Here is a 13,857-nt window from a genome sequence, read left to right as displayed (position 1 = left end):
ATAAGGGATTAGTCGGTTGTAGATCGATACAAGAAGAGACGATAGAAAGGAATCGACCAGAGCCACCCTACGGCGCGACAACTAGGCCCTTCTTCGGAGCCTCGGCGGTACCCCTAGGAATTTCCGCAAGCCCTCGATTCCCTGCGGGGGTAACGCGAATGCCCGATCCAGCGGTTTAAGCGGTTTGCGAGAAGCAAATAGAAATGCAGCGAGGCGCAGGTCGCAGGGGAACGAAGCCGGTAATCCGCGGCCCGGGATCAAAAAGCGTTCCCGAAGAGAACCCGGAGGCGCTCTTTGCCCCTGGCTTGCGGCAACCCGGCGTGCACCTCCGTAAGAGGGTCCATCCCCTTTAAGGGGCTCTTCAGGGTCCGTCGAGACGCATCGAGATGGGTTCGCCCAGTCTCGGGACCCTCCCGGCTTTAAAAATCCCCGATCGGATCATCGAATATCGGTAGACAAGGTCGGGGGGAATAGAGGTCGATGGGAGCGATCGACTGACCTTGGTGATGAGGTCCTTGGCGCGGCTCTCGAAGAGGTGCTCCAGCTTCTGGGTGTCGACGGGCACGGGGGAGAGCTCGTCCCAGATCATCTTGTTCTTGTCCAGTCGAGAGAGGATGATGGGGTCGTCCCTTACCTCCTTCCAGAAGAGCTTGACGGTCTTCTTGCTCTTCTTGGGCGGTTGGGAGGGGTTCTTCGGGGAGTCGCCGAAGGGGGAGGGTGGAGGTTTGACGGCCTTGAGACCGGCCCCGAAGCCCTGGGGCCCGTAGGGCAGAGGTGGTGGAAATCGGTTTCCCGGGGGCGGCGGGGGTGGGGCCCGGCCACCCATCATGGGTGGGACCATGGGTGGCGGCGGTGGCGGCACCCCGTTAGCTACGTGCACCGGGCTCAGGACGTCGACCTCGTCCTCCGAGTCGAGGTCCGTGAAATCCAGGTCGCAGAGGGCCAGCGGCCTCTTCAGCCTCTTCGCCAGCTCCTCCCAGTGGAGCTCGTTCTCCGACTTCTTCGCCTCGGCGAGCTTCGGCAGGCTGTCCCCCGTGGGCGACTTCAGGACGTCGGCCTTCGACTTGGACTTCGCCAGACCCTCTTTGGCTTTCGAGATGAGGCCGCTCATGTCGCCTATCCTGGGGACACGTCGACAGACCCTCGAAAATTCGCTCCCAGGGGAAGGGACCACCTAAACGGTTCTCCGGAAACTCCAACCGAGGTCGGAGAGGCCGAGACCTTGGAGTTGCGTTTACCTCGAGACCTTGGAATTGCGTTTACCTTGAGACCTTGTCCTCGACGGGGCTGCTGGGTATCAGGTTCTGCGCCGCCAGCTTTTGCGTCAGGTCTTTGACGGTGCCCTCCCTCTTAAGCTGCAGCATCACCCTGCGGTCCTCGTCCTCGTCGGTTCGGTTGCCCTCGTCGCACTCGACCCCCTCGTCCGGGCTCTTCCCGTACCTGGGCTTCTTTTCCTCCGAGTCAAGCTTGTTCGCCGCGTTCATCAAGGGTGTCAAATCCTTCCTGCTGGTCCCCCTGGCCAGCCGGTTCGACGGCGACTCCGAGCCCCGCTCGTATGGAGAACCGTTCGAGTAGCGGAGCCCGTTCGTCGGAAATGGGCCTGCGACAAAAGGAACAGCCGACGTTTCACGGGCCTTAAAACTAGACATTTCCGTCGTTTCTCCACCGAGGAAGAAAAGCCTCATCGGAGCAAGGAAGTATCTCTTAAAACATTACCAAAGAAATATTTTGTCAATTTAAAAAATAACAATGCCGGCGGCACACGGTGCATCCGATTAATTCCCGTGTCGAGCGAAATAATTATTAGTCACGAAATATCGAGATATTTCTTCCGTACTGTTCAAGGCAAACATGTCTTAGACCGGTAATTCGATGAAAATTCTCTTCGATGGAATTTTCTTTCTCAAGGTAGATCCTCTACTCGAGATCCTAACCCTTCGAAGGGTTACTTACTCTCCTGATCGTCCGAGTTCCCGACCGATGCTCTCATGCTCGCCGTGGCTTCCTGCTGCTCCCTGATGAAGCTCCTCTGTCTTTCGGCCCGTTCCCGGCGTCGTCTCAGCGCCGGAGTTACGCCGACGTCCACTGAAACGCAGATTTCGAGAATGCGGCGCTTTAATCGTAACCAGCCTAGAATCTCTTGCGATTCGCTCGCGAACCGGCGGTGGGCGGTGGAAATCTTGCATTCATCGGCGGAATCGTCGTTGACGGATTTACGGGTCACTCGACTCCGAAGAGTGCTCCGGAATTGCATGCATATGCATCGTATGCATCGTTATGCATCGTATGCATCGTATGCATCGCTCGGCCCCGACCTTGACCGAGCCTCTCAACGGAACGCCGCCAATCAGGCGACGCTCCTGTACCGAGGCTCGCCCTCGTGCCATCAGCGAAATGCATAGAGATGCATAGGGATGCACCGCGACGCATCGCTGCATCGGACGATCCGCATCCGTCCCTGACCCGGGCACGCGGCGAGTCCGCTCAGGTGACCGGGTACCGGATTCTCTCACCTTTGTTCTCCTTGTAGCTGCCGTTGAGCTGCACGTCCAGGCCCTGGGAGCTCTGGGAGCTGCTGGACTCGTCGTCGTCGTCGGGTAGGCTCGAGTTCATCGTGCTGTCCAAGGAACTCAAACCCAGAGAGTGGTTCAGCCTGGGGCTCGAGCGGGCGTTCAGCGTCATCGAGAGCGGCGAGGTTCCGGTCGAGTGTCTTCGGGACTTCCGTCGCTCGTGGCTGTCCACCAGGGACTTCCGGTTCCTCAGCGTCTTCCTGGGAGCCGTTTCGAGGTGCGGGATGAATCTCGAATAGTGGGAGAACGCGAGATGGGGACCAGGAACCCGATTATCGAGTTCACGCGATGGACTATTGACAACCTCGTATAAGACTTTGAAATTTCTCTAATAACGCGACCTCGCGAGGATACAGTTTATTCACGAAGAAGAAAATTCGTAGGAACTCGACATCATTGGTCGCCACCCTGGGGGACCCTCTCACCTGATGTTGTCGTCGAGCTGCCTGATAGGCGAGCCCCGGTCGTTGCCGTCCTCGTGGTGCAGCACCGCCTCATAAATCTGGAACTGCCTCAGGAGGTCCAGGTCGGTGCCCTGTTTGGACATGTACCTCTGGACGATGCCCTCGATGCCCTGCTCCTCTAGGCAGTCCACCTGGTCGTAGTAGGTGTCCTGGTCGGGGATGCCGTTCAGGCACTTGTTCACCAGGGTGGTCGCGTATATCAGGAGCTCCGTGTCGGCCGCGTCGTAGTCCTTCAGGAGCTTCATTACGTTGGTCCAGGGGATCATGCCCCTGGACGTGTCTACCGACCTGACGGCCCTGACCAGCAGCAGACTGTTCGTCTCGACGTACTCGACGAAGACCAGCAGCAGCTTCAGGGCGGTCTTCACCACCAGGCGGAAGCGACTGGCGATCAGGGTGTACAGCCACTGGACCGTCTGGCCGTGCTCCATCACCCCGTTCATCCCGTCTACGTAGAGCATCACCTGACCGAGGGCTGGAAGAGAGACAGAGAGAGGAACGGGAGGATCCGTTATTGTCTCGGTTCCCAAAGGGCACCCCGAGGGCTCTCCCGGGATAATGGCCTCGGGGAGGACTCGCGTTTTGCAAAGTCGCCTCTTTTCGCCACTCACTACGCCCTCCTCGAAGAGGGCGACGATCGGAGGGTCGACTCGGGAACTCAGAGCGGGTCCGACCACTTAAAGGGGAGCTCTATCGTTCTCCATGGAAATTCCCTCACCTCGTAGAATGTAGTTTTGGTAGTTTTGGTCGGCCTCGCTGCCGACCTTGATGAGACACGCCAGACCATCATTCTGCACGAACTCGTGGACCAGGTCCTTATCCTCCTGCGCGGAAAAAAAAATGACAATTGCACTTTTGGCAACACCCCTCCCGATGAAGTTATGCTCTTCCTCTAGGAGCAATCGCAGCAACGACGGAAATCATTATTAACCATCCCGGAAGTGGATCTCACCTGGAAGATCTGCTTCAGGGAGAAGAGCGCCCTGCGCAGCTCGCGGCCCTCGCTGTTGAGCAACTTTTCTGCAACAGAGAAGAAACCCGCAACCCTTTATTACGGTAATGCCCCGTTGCGCATTGTTGCGGGTGGGACACACTTGCTCGGTAAAGACCGGCCTGATAACGCGGCTTTGCTAAAAGCACGATAAAGAGCCGCCGGTGTATGCACCTACGGTCTTAAAGCGCCCTTTATGCCCACGGAGAAAAAGGACATTTCTGCACCTTTAACAAAGGACATCCTTGCAGATAGTCTCGCTCTTCCTGCCGGAATAATCCCACCGACAATGGAAACCTTTGCAATCACCTCGAGTCATACATGTAACCAATATTAATTTTTTCTTTTGTCAATATAAGAAAAAATAGATTCCGGGGAAAAATTTTCACCGGCTTTTTTTTCCAAATGCTCACGTTTGTCGTTGCAAGTGAAATCTCTCGTTACGACCGTGAATTCATTTTCCGCGTGCACATTGCACTTGGATGCATGTATTCCCTCTCTCCCAAGCTCGTCAAAGGGTCTCTCTTATCTGATAAGAAATCCAACCGAATGAAAAATTGCATCGAAATTCGTACCTCCTGGTTTATTGTTCCGCGTGGCGGACCCTCCGTCGCCGAATTAATTCCCGCAGAGGTGTTCTTTACGATTCGACGCGAAATTGGCCCGCCTAGTGGGTTAATCGGAATTTTATCTCCGCTCTAAAGCCGGGACATTAAACCCCGGGTCCTCCGGTGTTGCGTCCTCGACACTCGCGAAAAGGCGCACCCGCGGCCGGTGGGAATTGAATCGTCGTCGGCGAGGTCTGTATTTTCTTCGCGATTAAATTTATCGCTCCCTCCGAACGGCCTCCATCTTTCACCGGTTAAGCACTTCGTAGCAGTGCGTAAAACCTGGCGGTTTAAATCAGCCCGGTTTCGCGATATTCGGCGAGGTCCACCTCGGCGGCTTCCCTTGGAAGATAGGCCTAATCGTAATCGATCCCTATCGATATATGCCGTACCTATGACGCATACTCGCGGTCCAGCATTACGAACGAAAGGGAAGGAAAACGATTTTCCGAGGTATGGAAGAGGAAGCAGGAATGAAAATCGGTGTACGAAGTCAGATTAGAAAGTACCCTCGAAGATAGGACAATCGTAATCGATCCTTATCGATATACACCGAATTTATGAAGCATACATATCCCAAGTCGCGCTCAAGCATGCCTAAGGAAAAGGAAGAAAAGGGAAATTCCGCTGTATGGAAGAGGAAGCAGGAAAGAAAGGCGGTATACAGAGCCAGATTAGAAAGTACCGGGGGTTTAACGATCTTAACTCGGCGAAGGGTACCGATACTTACAGTGCCATTAAGTAATACCCGCGATAATGGCCGGCTCTCGCGACTGGCGTCGATAAGTCTGACGAGTTTACCGCAAATCCGGGGCGGATCGATCTAGGGATTTCTCCAGGATCTAGGATTGATCCGCGTATTCGTGAGGGGAAATCTTCCCGTACTCTTCGGGGATGTACTAAACTATTGAACAAAAAGGAGACCGACCACGTGGTTCACCGGATTCCTGGAGCAATTGTACCGTATCCGTGCCCACTTCCTGTCCAGGAGGAGAGGAGAGGACGGGTCTCCTCGGGCGAGTAGGGATTCCTCCAGGATCTAGGATTGATCCGCGTATTTGTAAGGGGAAATCTTCCCGTACCCTTCGGGGATGTACTAACCACGTGGTTCACCGGATTCCTGGAGCAATTGTACCGTATCCGTGCCCACTTCCTGTCCAGGAGGAGAGGAGAGGACGGGTCTCCTCGGGCGAGTCGGCGCATCTCGATAAGAAGCTCGGCGATTACGTAGGCGGCCGGAAGCTGGGTACCTCGACCGCCAGGAAGCACAGGTAGTAGGTAGATAGTTAGGTGGTTAGGTAGGCTGAAAGGAGCAAAACCTGAACGAGTAATTAGGACCCGGCCGCAGGGGGCCAGGGCGGCGGAGCCGCGCCTACCGCCGCGGCGGAACCTCGAGTCCCCTACGCGGCCGTTTCGCGGCCGTCTTGCGATTATCCGGGAACGAGTCGAAAGGCGAGCACCCGCGACCGGGAATAAAACTCGACGCAGGCAAAACGCGTCGCGGAAATCCGATATCAGCCGCGACACGCGGTGCTGCGACGGCGGAATCGCCAAGAGAGATTCTCCGGTCACAACGTGACGTTCCAGATAAGAAATAGAAAAATAAAAAATGAAACTAAACTTCCGATTTTATGTAACACAGAAATTCCCGTACAGCAGGATTAATTCATAGTGCGAGTTAACGTACCACGTGCCATAAAAAGTGATGATTTTAGGAATGACTTGGTAATCTCTTTTGTTTTAAATTTTCTCCTTTTATTTATTTTCTCTCTAAGCACCTGTTTGAGAGGTGCTCTTCGGGCTCGGAGTGGTGTTAGGATCCGGGACCGCATTTCCGTTAATGCCTCACTTCCGGGGTCGGGGGTTAGGGGTTAAGTCACGGGATCAGGTGCAGCTCGTGCGGGACGTAACCCAAAGCTCGGGGCCGACGAGCTGGAGGAGAGCTGGAAGAGAGGCCGAACGGGAAGAGGGAGATGAGAAGAGGAGGTACTCCCGTACCCCGAAGAGCACGGGAATACGGGAGTACCGGCTCGAACGGAGTATCAGGAACCGTTAAAATATGTAAAACGCTCAGCCCCCGCCCCCAGTCGCGCCCCGTTCGCCAATTTATCGCTCCACTCCGAACCCGGGCGCACCTCGAGCCTCGGAGGTTCAATGCACCAGGACGGCCCTGGCGCAGGTGAATCGGCCAACCTGCCGAATGCACCCGGGATACAGGTTCTCCGATCGATCCTCCTCCCCCTGGAAGCCGGGCCGCGGCATCCTCTGGAATGAGTTCCTCCCGCAACGGGGACGCCTCCTCTTCGGCTCGAGGATAAATCGCGCCGTCGGGGATGGCCTTGATTTTATGCACCTCGCATCGCGAGCCTACAGGTGCACGGAGTAATTAGAATGCCCGATGAGCGCGCGAAGAAAATTAAAAAAAAAATATGGTAAAGAAAATAAAAATAAAAAGAGAAAGATGAAATCGACTGTCCCGAGGTGGCGCCCCTCGGCTCTCGGATATCCCGATAACACCAGGAGATTGCTAAGCGATCGGTTCCCAGGCGTGTACTTACACCTACGCGTACAGGTCGCCGGCCCAGCCCGAGCGGGACAATTGCCCGCTAAATTGAATGGTATAATTTTCAATTAAGCCGACGGTTTAGCCGCCTAAGTGGCGCGGCAAAGTCCCGGGGAACGAGCGCGTGTCGTTTCGAGGGCGATCGCCGATCGGCGATCGATTTTCCCCGAGGGAAGAAGGCCGAATCGATTACGCCGATCGACGGGAATCGAAGTCGCCGGATCTCGAGTCGCCTCCGAGAGGGGAACCGGGACCAGGAGGCCGCTCTCCGTCCGATCATATTTTTAGACGTAAGTGTCAAAGAAAGCCGAGAGAGTTAAAACAAAAAAAAAGAAGAAGAAGAAGAAGAAGAGGAAGAAAAGAAGAAGAACCAGGGAGGTGCTTCACCTCCGGAGTGACATCACCGTCCGGCGATTGGCCGGTGGAAAGTTCCTACGCGAGCGAAGACCCCGTCCCTAAAAAAAGCCGCCCCGATCCCCGGCTTTTCCCGCGGGTGCGTAACCACCGGCCGAAGGCCGATAACCCTGATTACTTATTTATCCCCGCCGTATTAATTTGCATACATCGCCACGGGCCCCGGGTCGACGATATTCGGCGGGCGAAACGGCGCCCGGCGTCGGGAGCGTTTCGATCGGCCAATTACCGATGGCCGGGATCGCCAATTACGGGGATCGTAAAATCAATGGCAGGTTAAACGGGAGTCTCGACCGAGGTGTATGTGTACTCACCGATGATGGTGTGGACGCGTACCGAGAGCTGGGTCCGCAGCACGATGGAGTTTTTCCGGCTGCAACAGATCGGAGATAATCCTCGAATTAGTCGGCGGAAGATGGGCGTTGATAGAGGCGTTATAACAGTTCCCCCGGGAAACGCGTCCTGGGAAAGGCCGGGTGCATTCCCTCCCCCTCTCTTTCCTCTCATCGAGGTCGCGAAACACCCGCGACGAGTCCAGGAGTCCAGCATTCCGAGGAGACCTCGGAAAACAGGGAAACCCAATCGTCGTTACCCAGGACTATCGATTGCCTGATCTCAGTTAAATAATCGACCTTCCCCGATAACCCTGAAAATTAATTAATTCCCCGGTAATTAAGAAACAATCCGTAGAACTCGTATCACTTATCACACGTGCCCGAATAGAATCCAGGATACCCCTGGAAATGAAATAATTCCCCCTAAATTTACCAATATTCCCAAGGACTCGTATCTCTTATCAGGTGCACCCGAATTGTATCTAGGACATATCCAAAGTGCATCCGGAGTGACATCACCTTATCACACGTGCCCGAATACTATCCAAGATACCCCTGGAAATTAAATAATTCCCCCTAAATTGACAAATATTCCCAAGGACTCGTATCTCTTATCAGGTGCACCCGAATTCTATCTAGGACGTATCCAAAGTGCATCCAGGTGCATCTCGCGTGCACCTCGCAGTGTTCCCCCAAAGACCCGTTGCCCTAGTAAAGCCCAAAGGGCGACCCCATCCGCGAGGCCCCCGATCTAACGGGGTCCGTTATCTCGGTCCGAGAACCATATCCATAAGAGCTCGCCGTCGACGTTTCCTCAATTAATCGGGGGGACAAGGGGCCCGAATTGGGTTAGAGTGCCGTGTCGGGGCCCGATGGATGCAGAAGTCAAAGTTAGCCGAGCCGGCGTAAAGGCTGCGAACCTTCCCACGCGCCTGCGCGGCGGCTGGGAGCCACGAGAACAATGGTTTTCAAGTAAGGCCCCAGTCGCGGCAAGGTGGGGTGCCCATGGGGGAGGGAGTAAAAAAGGACTAGTCCGCGTGTTAATAATGTTTCCGCTCGTAAATGAGCGAGGAGGGGGAGGGGGAGGGGGGGATAAGGAGCCCCGTAATTCAGGCTTTATCGCCGTTCTTTTCCCACGAAACCTCCGCCGTAAAGGCGTAGGGGGGAGGGGGCGAGGGCCCCCTCGAGGGTGTCTCTCGGGATCGCCCCCCTGCCCCTCGTTCCTCTTGTTTACCTTTCCCCCGACCCTTGTTTTTTTTTTTTCCCCCGAATCCTGGAAACGGCTCCCCGAGGAGTATCCCCGGGACGGACCTTTTAAGGACGCGCGCCCGAGCGTTTCTCCCTTGCGTCCAACCGAGAGGGGGTGGAAATCCCCCGTAATGCGAGATTGTCCGAACATCCCTTGGAAGCTGGGATTCTTTCCGGGAGACCGTCGGCGAGATGTCGCGAATGTCACCGTTCGCGGCTCGCCGAACAATAAAGGCCGTCCCCCCTTGGGGGAGGGTCGGGCCGGAAAGTGGAGGAAGGGGAGAAAAAGGGAGAATAAGGTAGAAAAAGCTAGAAACGAAGGGAGCGAACGGGGAGGAGGCGGCCCCGATAAAGACGTTTCCTTTTTTCCCGCCTCTTCCTCTGGCGTTTTTCCTCCCCCTCCCTTTATTTCCCCCGGCGCCTGCGGCGGCGGCCCCAGATGAAATTACCAATCGGAGCCGGCGGTCCGGCGGTAAATCTCGCCGGAGAGCGCCGCGTCGCGCCGGCTGCGGAACGGGGGCCGGAGTTGCGGAAAGACGGAAATACCGGAAACCTTGCAGCCTCCTACCGGAATCGCGTATCCCGCTTGTCTTCTTTGTTTCTTCTATTTTTCTTTTTTTCTTTTTTTTCAACATACACACGTTACACCCTTCCCTCCTCGTCTCGCTTCTCCGCGTCGCGAAAACGCTCCGGCCGAAAGCGCGCGTCACGCGCCAGCGGGGAATGAGTTACGGGCGAGAGACGCTTGTTGCGCAAGCGGCTCGGCTCGGACGTCGGTCGCGACGTCAGGTCAAGCGTGTCCCTCTCCCTCGCCGTAAATCATTTAGGAATTAATCCCCCTAATTGGCGAGCGAGCGAGAGAGCGAGCGAGCAAGCGAGGCGTTTTGTCGCGCGTCTTCCGAGCGGCCCCCGCGAGATGGGCCCCGGTAGATACGTCGAAGTGGGATTTATCGGGGGGCCGACGTACCGCGAAAGTCCCGGAACTGCGGAAAATTTACGGACCCCCCCGTTGGCCCCGCATATATCGAGGCATTCGCGGGGTCATTTTTCACATTTCCGCGGGGCGAATCGAGCGGCGGCCTTTCCGCGTGCTCCTCGGCATTCGTCTTCGCCGGGGGGCATTCCGACGTCTCGGTGGTAAATCGGACGATGAATCTTTAGCCCACGAGGGTGGCTCCACGTCTCCCCTTCCCTTCGACTCCCGACTTTTCCGGAGTTATTACACGGAGAGAGATTTCTCTCGTTTCTTTGCGAGAGAGAGTTATCTGAGCCAATGGCGCGTCCAACGATAGCACGCTCGAATCCCCCCCCCCCCCTGAAATCTGGCGAGGGGCCATCCCCGCTGCACCTCGGCGCACCGCCGGGGGTCGGATATCTCGATTATTCGGGAAAATTCCTGCGGATCCTCGTACCGGGATGCACCTGTTGCACCGTCCACCGGCAGGCCCCGCGACACCTGCCGCCCCGAGTGCATCGACATTGCACCGACTGCACCTCGCGGCCGCATCGGCGGCCCTCGGACTTGGCACGGAGACTGCGGCCTCCCGCACTCGTCCTTCCCGATTCCGCCGCGGTGGATTCGCACGCATTTAACCAATTACCATGCTCGACTTGCACTCGTCCTTGGCGGGAATTCGATTAAGGCCGCCTAGAGAAGAGCGGGCCCGCAATTGAGACTCTCTTGGGGAATATTCCGCGAGAGTCGGAATGAAGAATTATTGAAGAATAAAAAAAATTAATAAAAATAATAAAATAAAAGAGAAGAAATAAGAAGGGTATCCTCGGTCCTTGAGATTCGGGAGTAAGAGCGACCCCCCCCCCCCAGGGGGTGAAGATATTTACCAATAAGGAGGCATCGGGAGTCGCCCCTCCCGAGTCCCGGAAGCACTTTCACCCCCCTCTGATGCACTTCCACCCTCCTCCGATGCACTTCCACCTCCCTTCCGGAGTCCCGGCGAATATCGAGGCGCACAGGGGTGCTCCAAATCTAACGGAGCGTCGCGACGCCTCGCCGAGTCCCGAGCGCCGACTGAGGGCGAGCACTCGTCCTCGCCTCCTCGACGGCTCTCCTCGTCGCGAACCGTCGCGACAGGGTCCCTGGTGGGAGACCGGGGAGACACCCGGCCGTCTAGAGAGGCGCGTTCCGCACGCACGCGTCCACGCACCGACGTACGCCGCACGCACCTTCCTCGGTGCGGCCGCGCGTGCCGAGGAATGCCCCGCGAATACGTGGTAAGGCACTTTGCATTTCCCGAGCCCGTAAACGTTTTTAAGGACTAATTAATTCTCCGTTGAAAAATTCTCTCGACAGCTTCGATGTCAAATTCCTAATTGGTTTTACTATTTTCCATTTAGAAATGGAAGGGGGTAATACACCTTGCGAGAAATTGAAACGTGTACACACGTTGCAATGGGCACGTAGAAAAGCACATATTTTATCCAGCCAACCGTGACCAAGACGGAGACCGATTTCGCTCGTCCCAGTAACCAGGAGACGAGGGGAAGGAGGCATCCTTCCTGCCAGGAGCCTGGAAGGACACCTGTTGGGAGAGGTCACGGATGAGGGGGTCCGGGATGCACCGGGGCGTGTCTCCTCCCAAGGGGTGAACGGAGGCCGAAACGACTCGTTAATTCCCGGTCATTAGCCAGGGCGATACCGATCGCCGAGGTTTCCCTCAGGAATGCCGGGACTCGACGCCTCCTCCACAGGATGCAGTCAAAGGCCGTTCGGTCGGTATATCGATCCTGGAAGGGGAATCTGGATTTATGCTCCCGGCGTTTTTCCGGGGGCGGATGTCTCCCGCGTGGGGTGTCTCTTCGAGGAATAGCGACCCCCCCGAGTGCCGTAGGATCCAACGGGATGCGTAAGTCGCTCGTTTACCGGGCATTCCCTCGGGAGTCTGGAGATGGACGCCGGGAATGGCGCGAATTACGAGCGACTGCAGTTAGAGAGGTACGGGCGTGCGTATGCGGGGGACTCGTTAAGAAGTCGCCGTTTCCCCCCTTCCCGGCGAGTCGGATCGAAAAGTGCCTTCGACGAAAGTTCCTCGGCACGTTATCCTCGACATCTTTCTAAGGAAACATTTTCCTCCATCGCGCACCGTTAAGGCGGAATACCGCCTCGAGCGAGCGAGCTATCCCGCGCGCCGTTGCTCGCAACCCCCCTATCGGCGGCGCGTTCCGCGTTCTCCGTCACCTCGTTAGGAATTCTCAAAATATTCCGCATTCCGCGGGCCGTTTTCCCGCGGCAAACGAGGCGTCGCAACGCGGGCCCGTAGACGCTTTTCCTGGGAAACCTCTCTCGGTCGGTCCAGCCGAGCATTCCGCGATGCAGCGGCAGGAATTCTCGAGGGGGCGATACGCGACACGGGCTGGTGCGCACCCCGGACCATCTGGGACCACCTGGGACTGCATCGGGCTGCAGCCGACTGCATCCGACTGTAGCGTAGGACCGGGCCGAGAGACGCGAGCAAAACGGCCAATTTCCGTTCCCCGTTCTCCGGCGTGTGATCCAATTACCGAGGAGTAACCTGCCCCCTAAACGAGCCCCGACAAAGAGAGCGCCTCGCGCCTCGAGTTTCCCCTTATTCAAGGCTTCCCGAGGCTCGCCAGCGGAAAACTCTTAGAACAAAACATCTTCCTCGCCCCCTGCCCGACGTCTTTCGTCGGGAACGTTTTTCCGTGCCGCGGACCCCGGCGGCGGAAAACGCCGCTGATCTCCGATTAAGGGGTCAACGATAATGGTATCTCGCGTCGGGATCGCGTTTCCTCGAAGGGCCGAGAAATGGAGAGACACTTGGCCCTGTCTCGCCCGTCGTGGGAATTTCTTCAAGGACTGGCGTGCTCCCAGGACCACCTGGGACCATCTGGGACCGTGCCGACTGCAATCGGCTGCAATGAACTGCGGTGAACTGCAACGAGCCGCGGAGAACGCGCCAGGCCTCGCAGCCAATCCCCGTCTCTCTTTCTCGCACGAGTGATCCAATTGCCGGCAAGTATCCAGGTATTCAGGTGACCGTTCCACTTCCAGGCTTCCCGTAGATATCTCTCCGACGAGCGCGAGCGTCGCCTCCTCGCCTCCTCCCGCGTGGGCGCTGGACCACATCCTGGGATGCTGGGCTCAAAGGACTCCCTCAAAAAAGTAGTCCCAGGACTCACCACGGACCCCCTCCCCAACGAACCCGGCAATCCCTCGAGCCTAAACGAAAATCAGCTAAACATTCCACTATTTTAATAAAACCACGCCACCCCACATCCTCCCACGCGGGAGACGAGTCCGACAATTAAGAGAAAATCCGGCAAAAAATCGACGAGGCAATTTTTCTCAAGGATGTCGTCCAAAAAGTGAATCCGAAATACTCTCCAGGACTTTACTAAAACCACTCCATCAAACGTTCTCTCACGCGGGAGATGAGCCCGACAATTAAGAAAAAATCCGGGAAAAAATCGACGAGGGAATTTTTTTTTTTCAAGGAAGTCGTCCGAAAAGTGAGAGAAGAGCAGCGTGGCCTGCACAAAGTGGGCAAGCAGCGTGGAGAGAACGGTCTTTCATCAGGGAGCGCGAGTCCCGGGGCCACTTCTTCCTACCGGAGCGCGTCTCGTGTCGTCGCATCTAATTGTAAGGAGGGCGCGGAAGGTAGAACCTCGGTCCGCCCCTCCTAGGT

General features: G+C 56.4%; 1 protein-coding gene across 11 annotated transcripts in view; it reads right to left on the bottom strand.

Moving 5' to 3' along the window:
- Window positions 1-13,857, bottom strand: part of LOC105700527 (FH1/FH2 domain-containing protein 3) — a 51,564-nt gene that overhangs the window by 8,397 nt on the left and 29,310 nt on the right. For all 11 annotated transcript variants that reach the window (XM_012426417.2, XM_012426420.2, XM_012426419.2 and 8 more), the window contains 8 exons: window positions 7,925-7,983; window positions 3,987-4,054; window positions 3,753-3,858; window positions 2,996-3,509; window positions 2,514-2,770; window positions 1,954-2,085; window positions 1,264-1,600; window positions 500-1,121 (listed from right to left, as the gene is read on the bottom strand). In XM_012426417.2, coding sequence (XP_012281840.1) covers window positions 500-1,121; window positions 1,264-1,600; window positions 1,954-2,085; window positions 2,514-2,770; window positions 2,996-3,509; window positions 3,753-3,858; window positions 3,987-4,054; window positions 7,925-7,983 — 2,095 coding nt within the window. The remainder of the gene's footprint in view (window positions 1-499; window positions 1,122-1,263; window positions 1,601-1,953; window positions 2,086-2,513; window positions 2,771-2,995; window positions 3,510-3,752; window positions 3,859-3,986; window positions 4,055-7,924; window positions 7,984-13,857) is intronic.

The sequence above is a fragment of the Orussus abietinus genome, unplaced genomic scaffold (genome assembly GCF_000612105.2).
Source record: "Orussus abietinus isolate OABI.00-Male unplaced genomic scaffold, Oabi_2.0 scaffold2, whole genome shotgun sequence".
Taxonomy (NCBI): domain Eukaryota; kingdom Metazoa; phylum Arthropoda; class Insecta; order Hymenoptera; family Orussidae; genus Orussus; species Orussus abietinus.
Note: the sequence above shows the minus strand (reverse complement) of the source record. Positions and strands in the feature narration are given on the sequence as shown.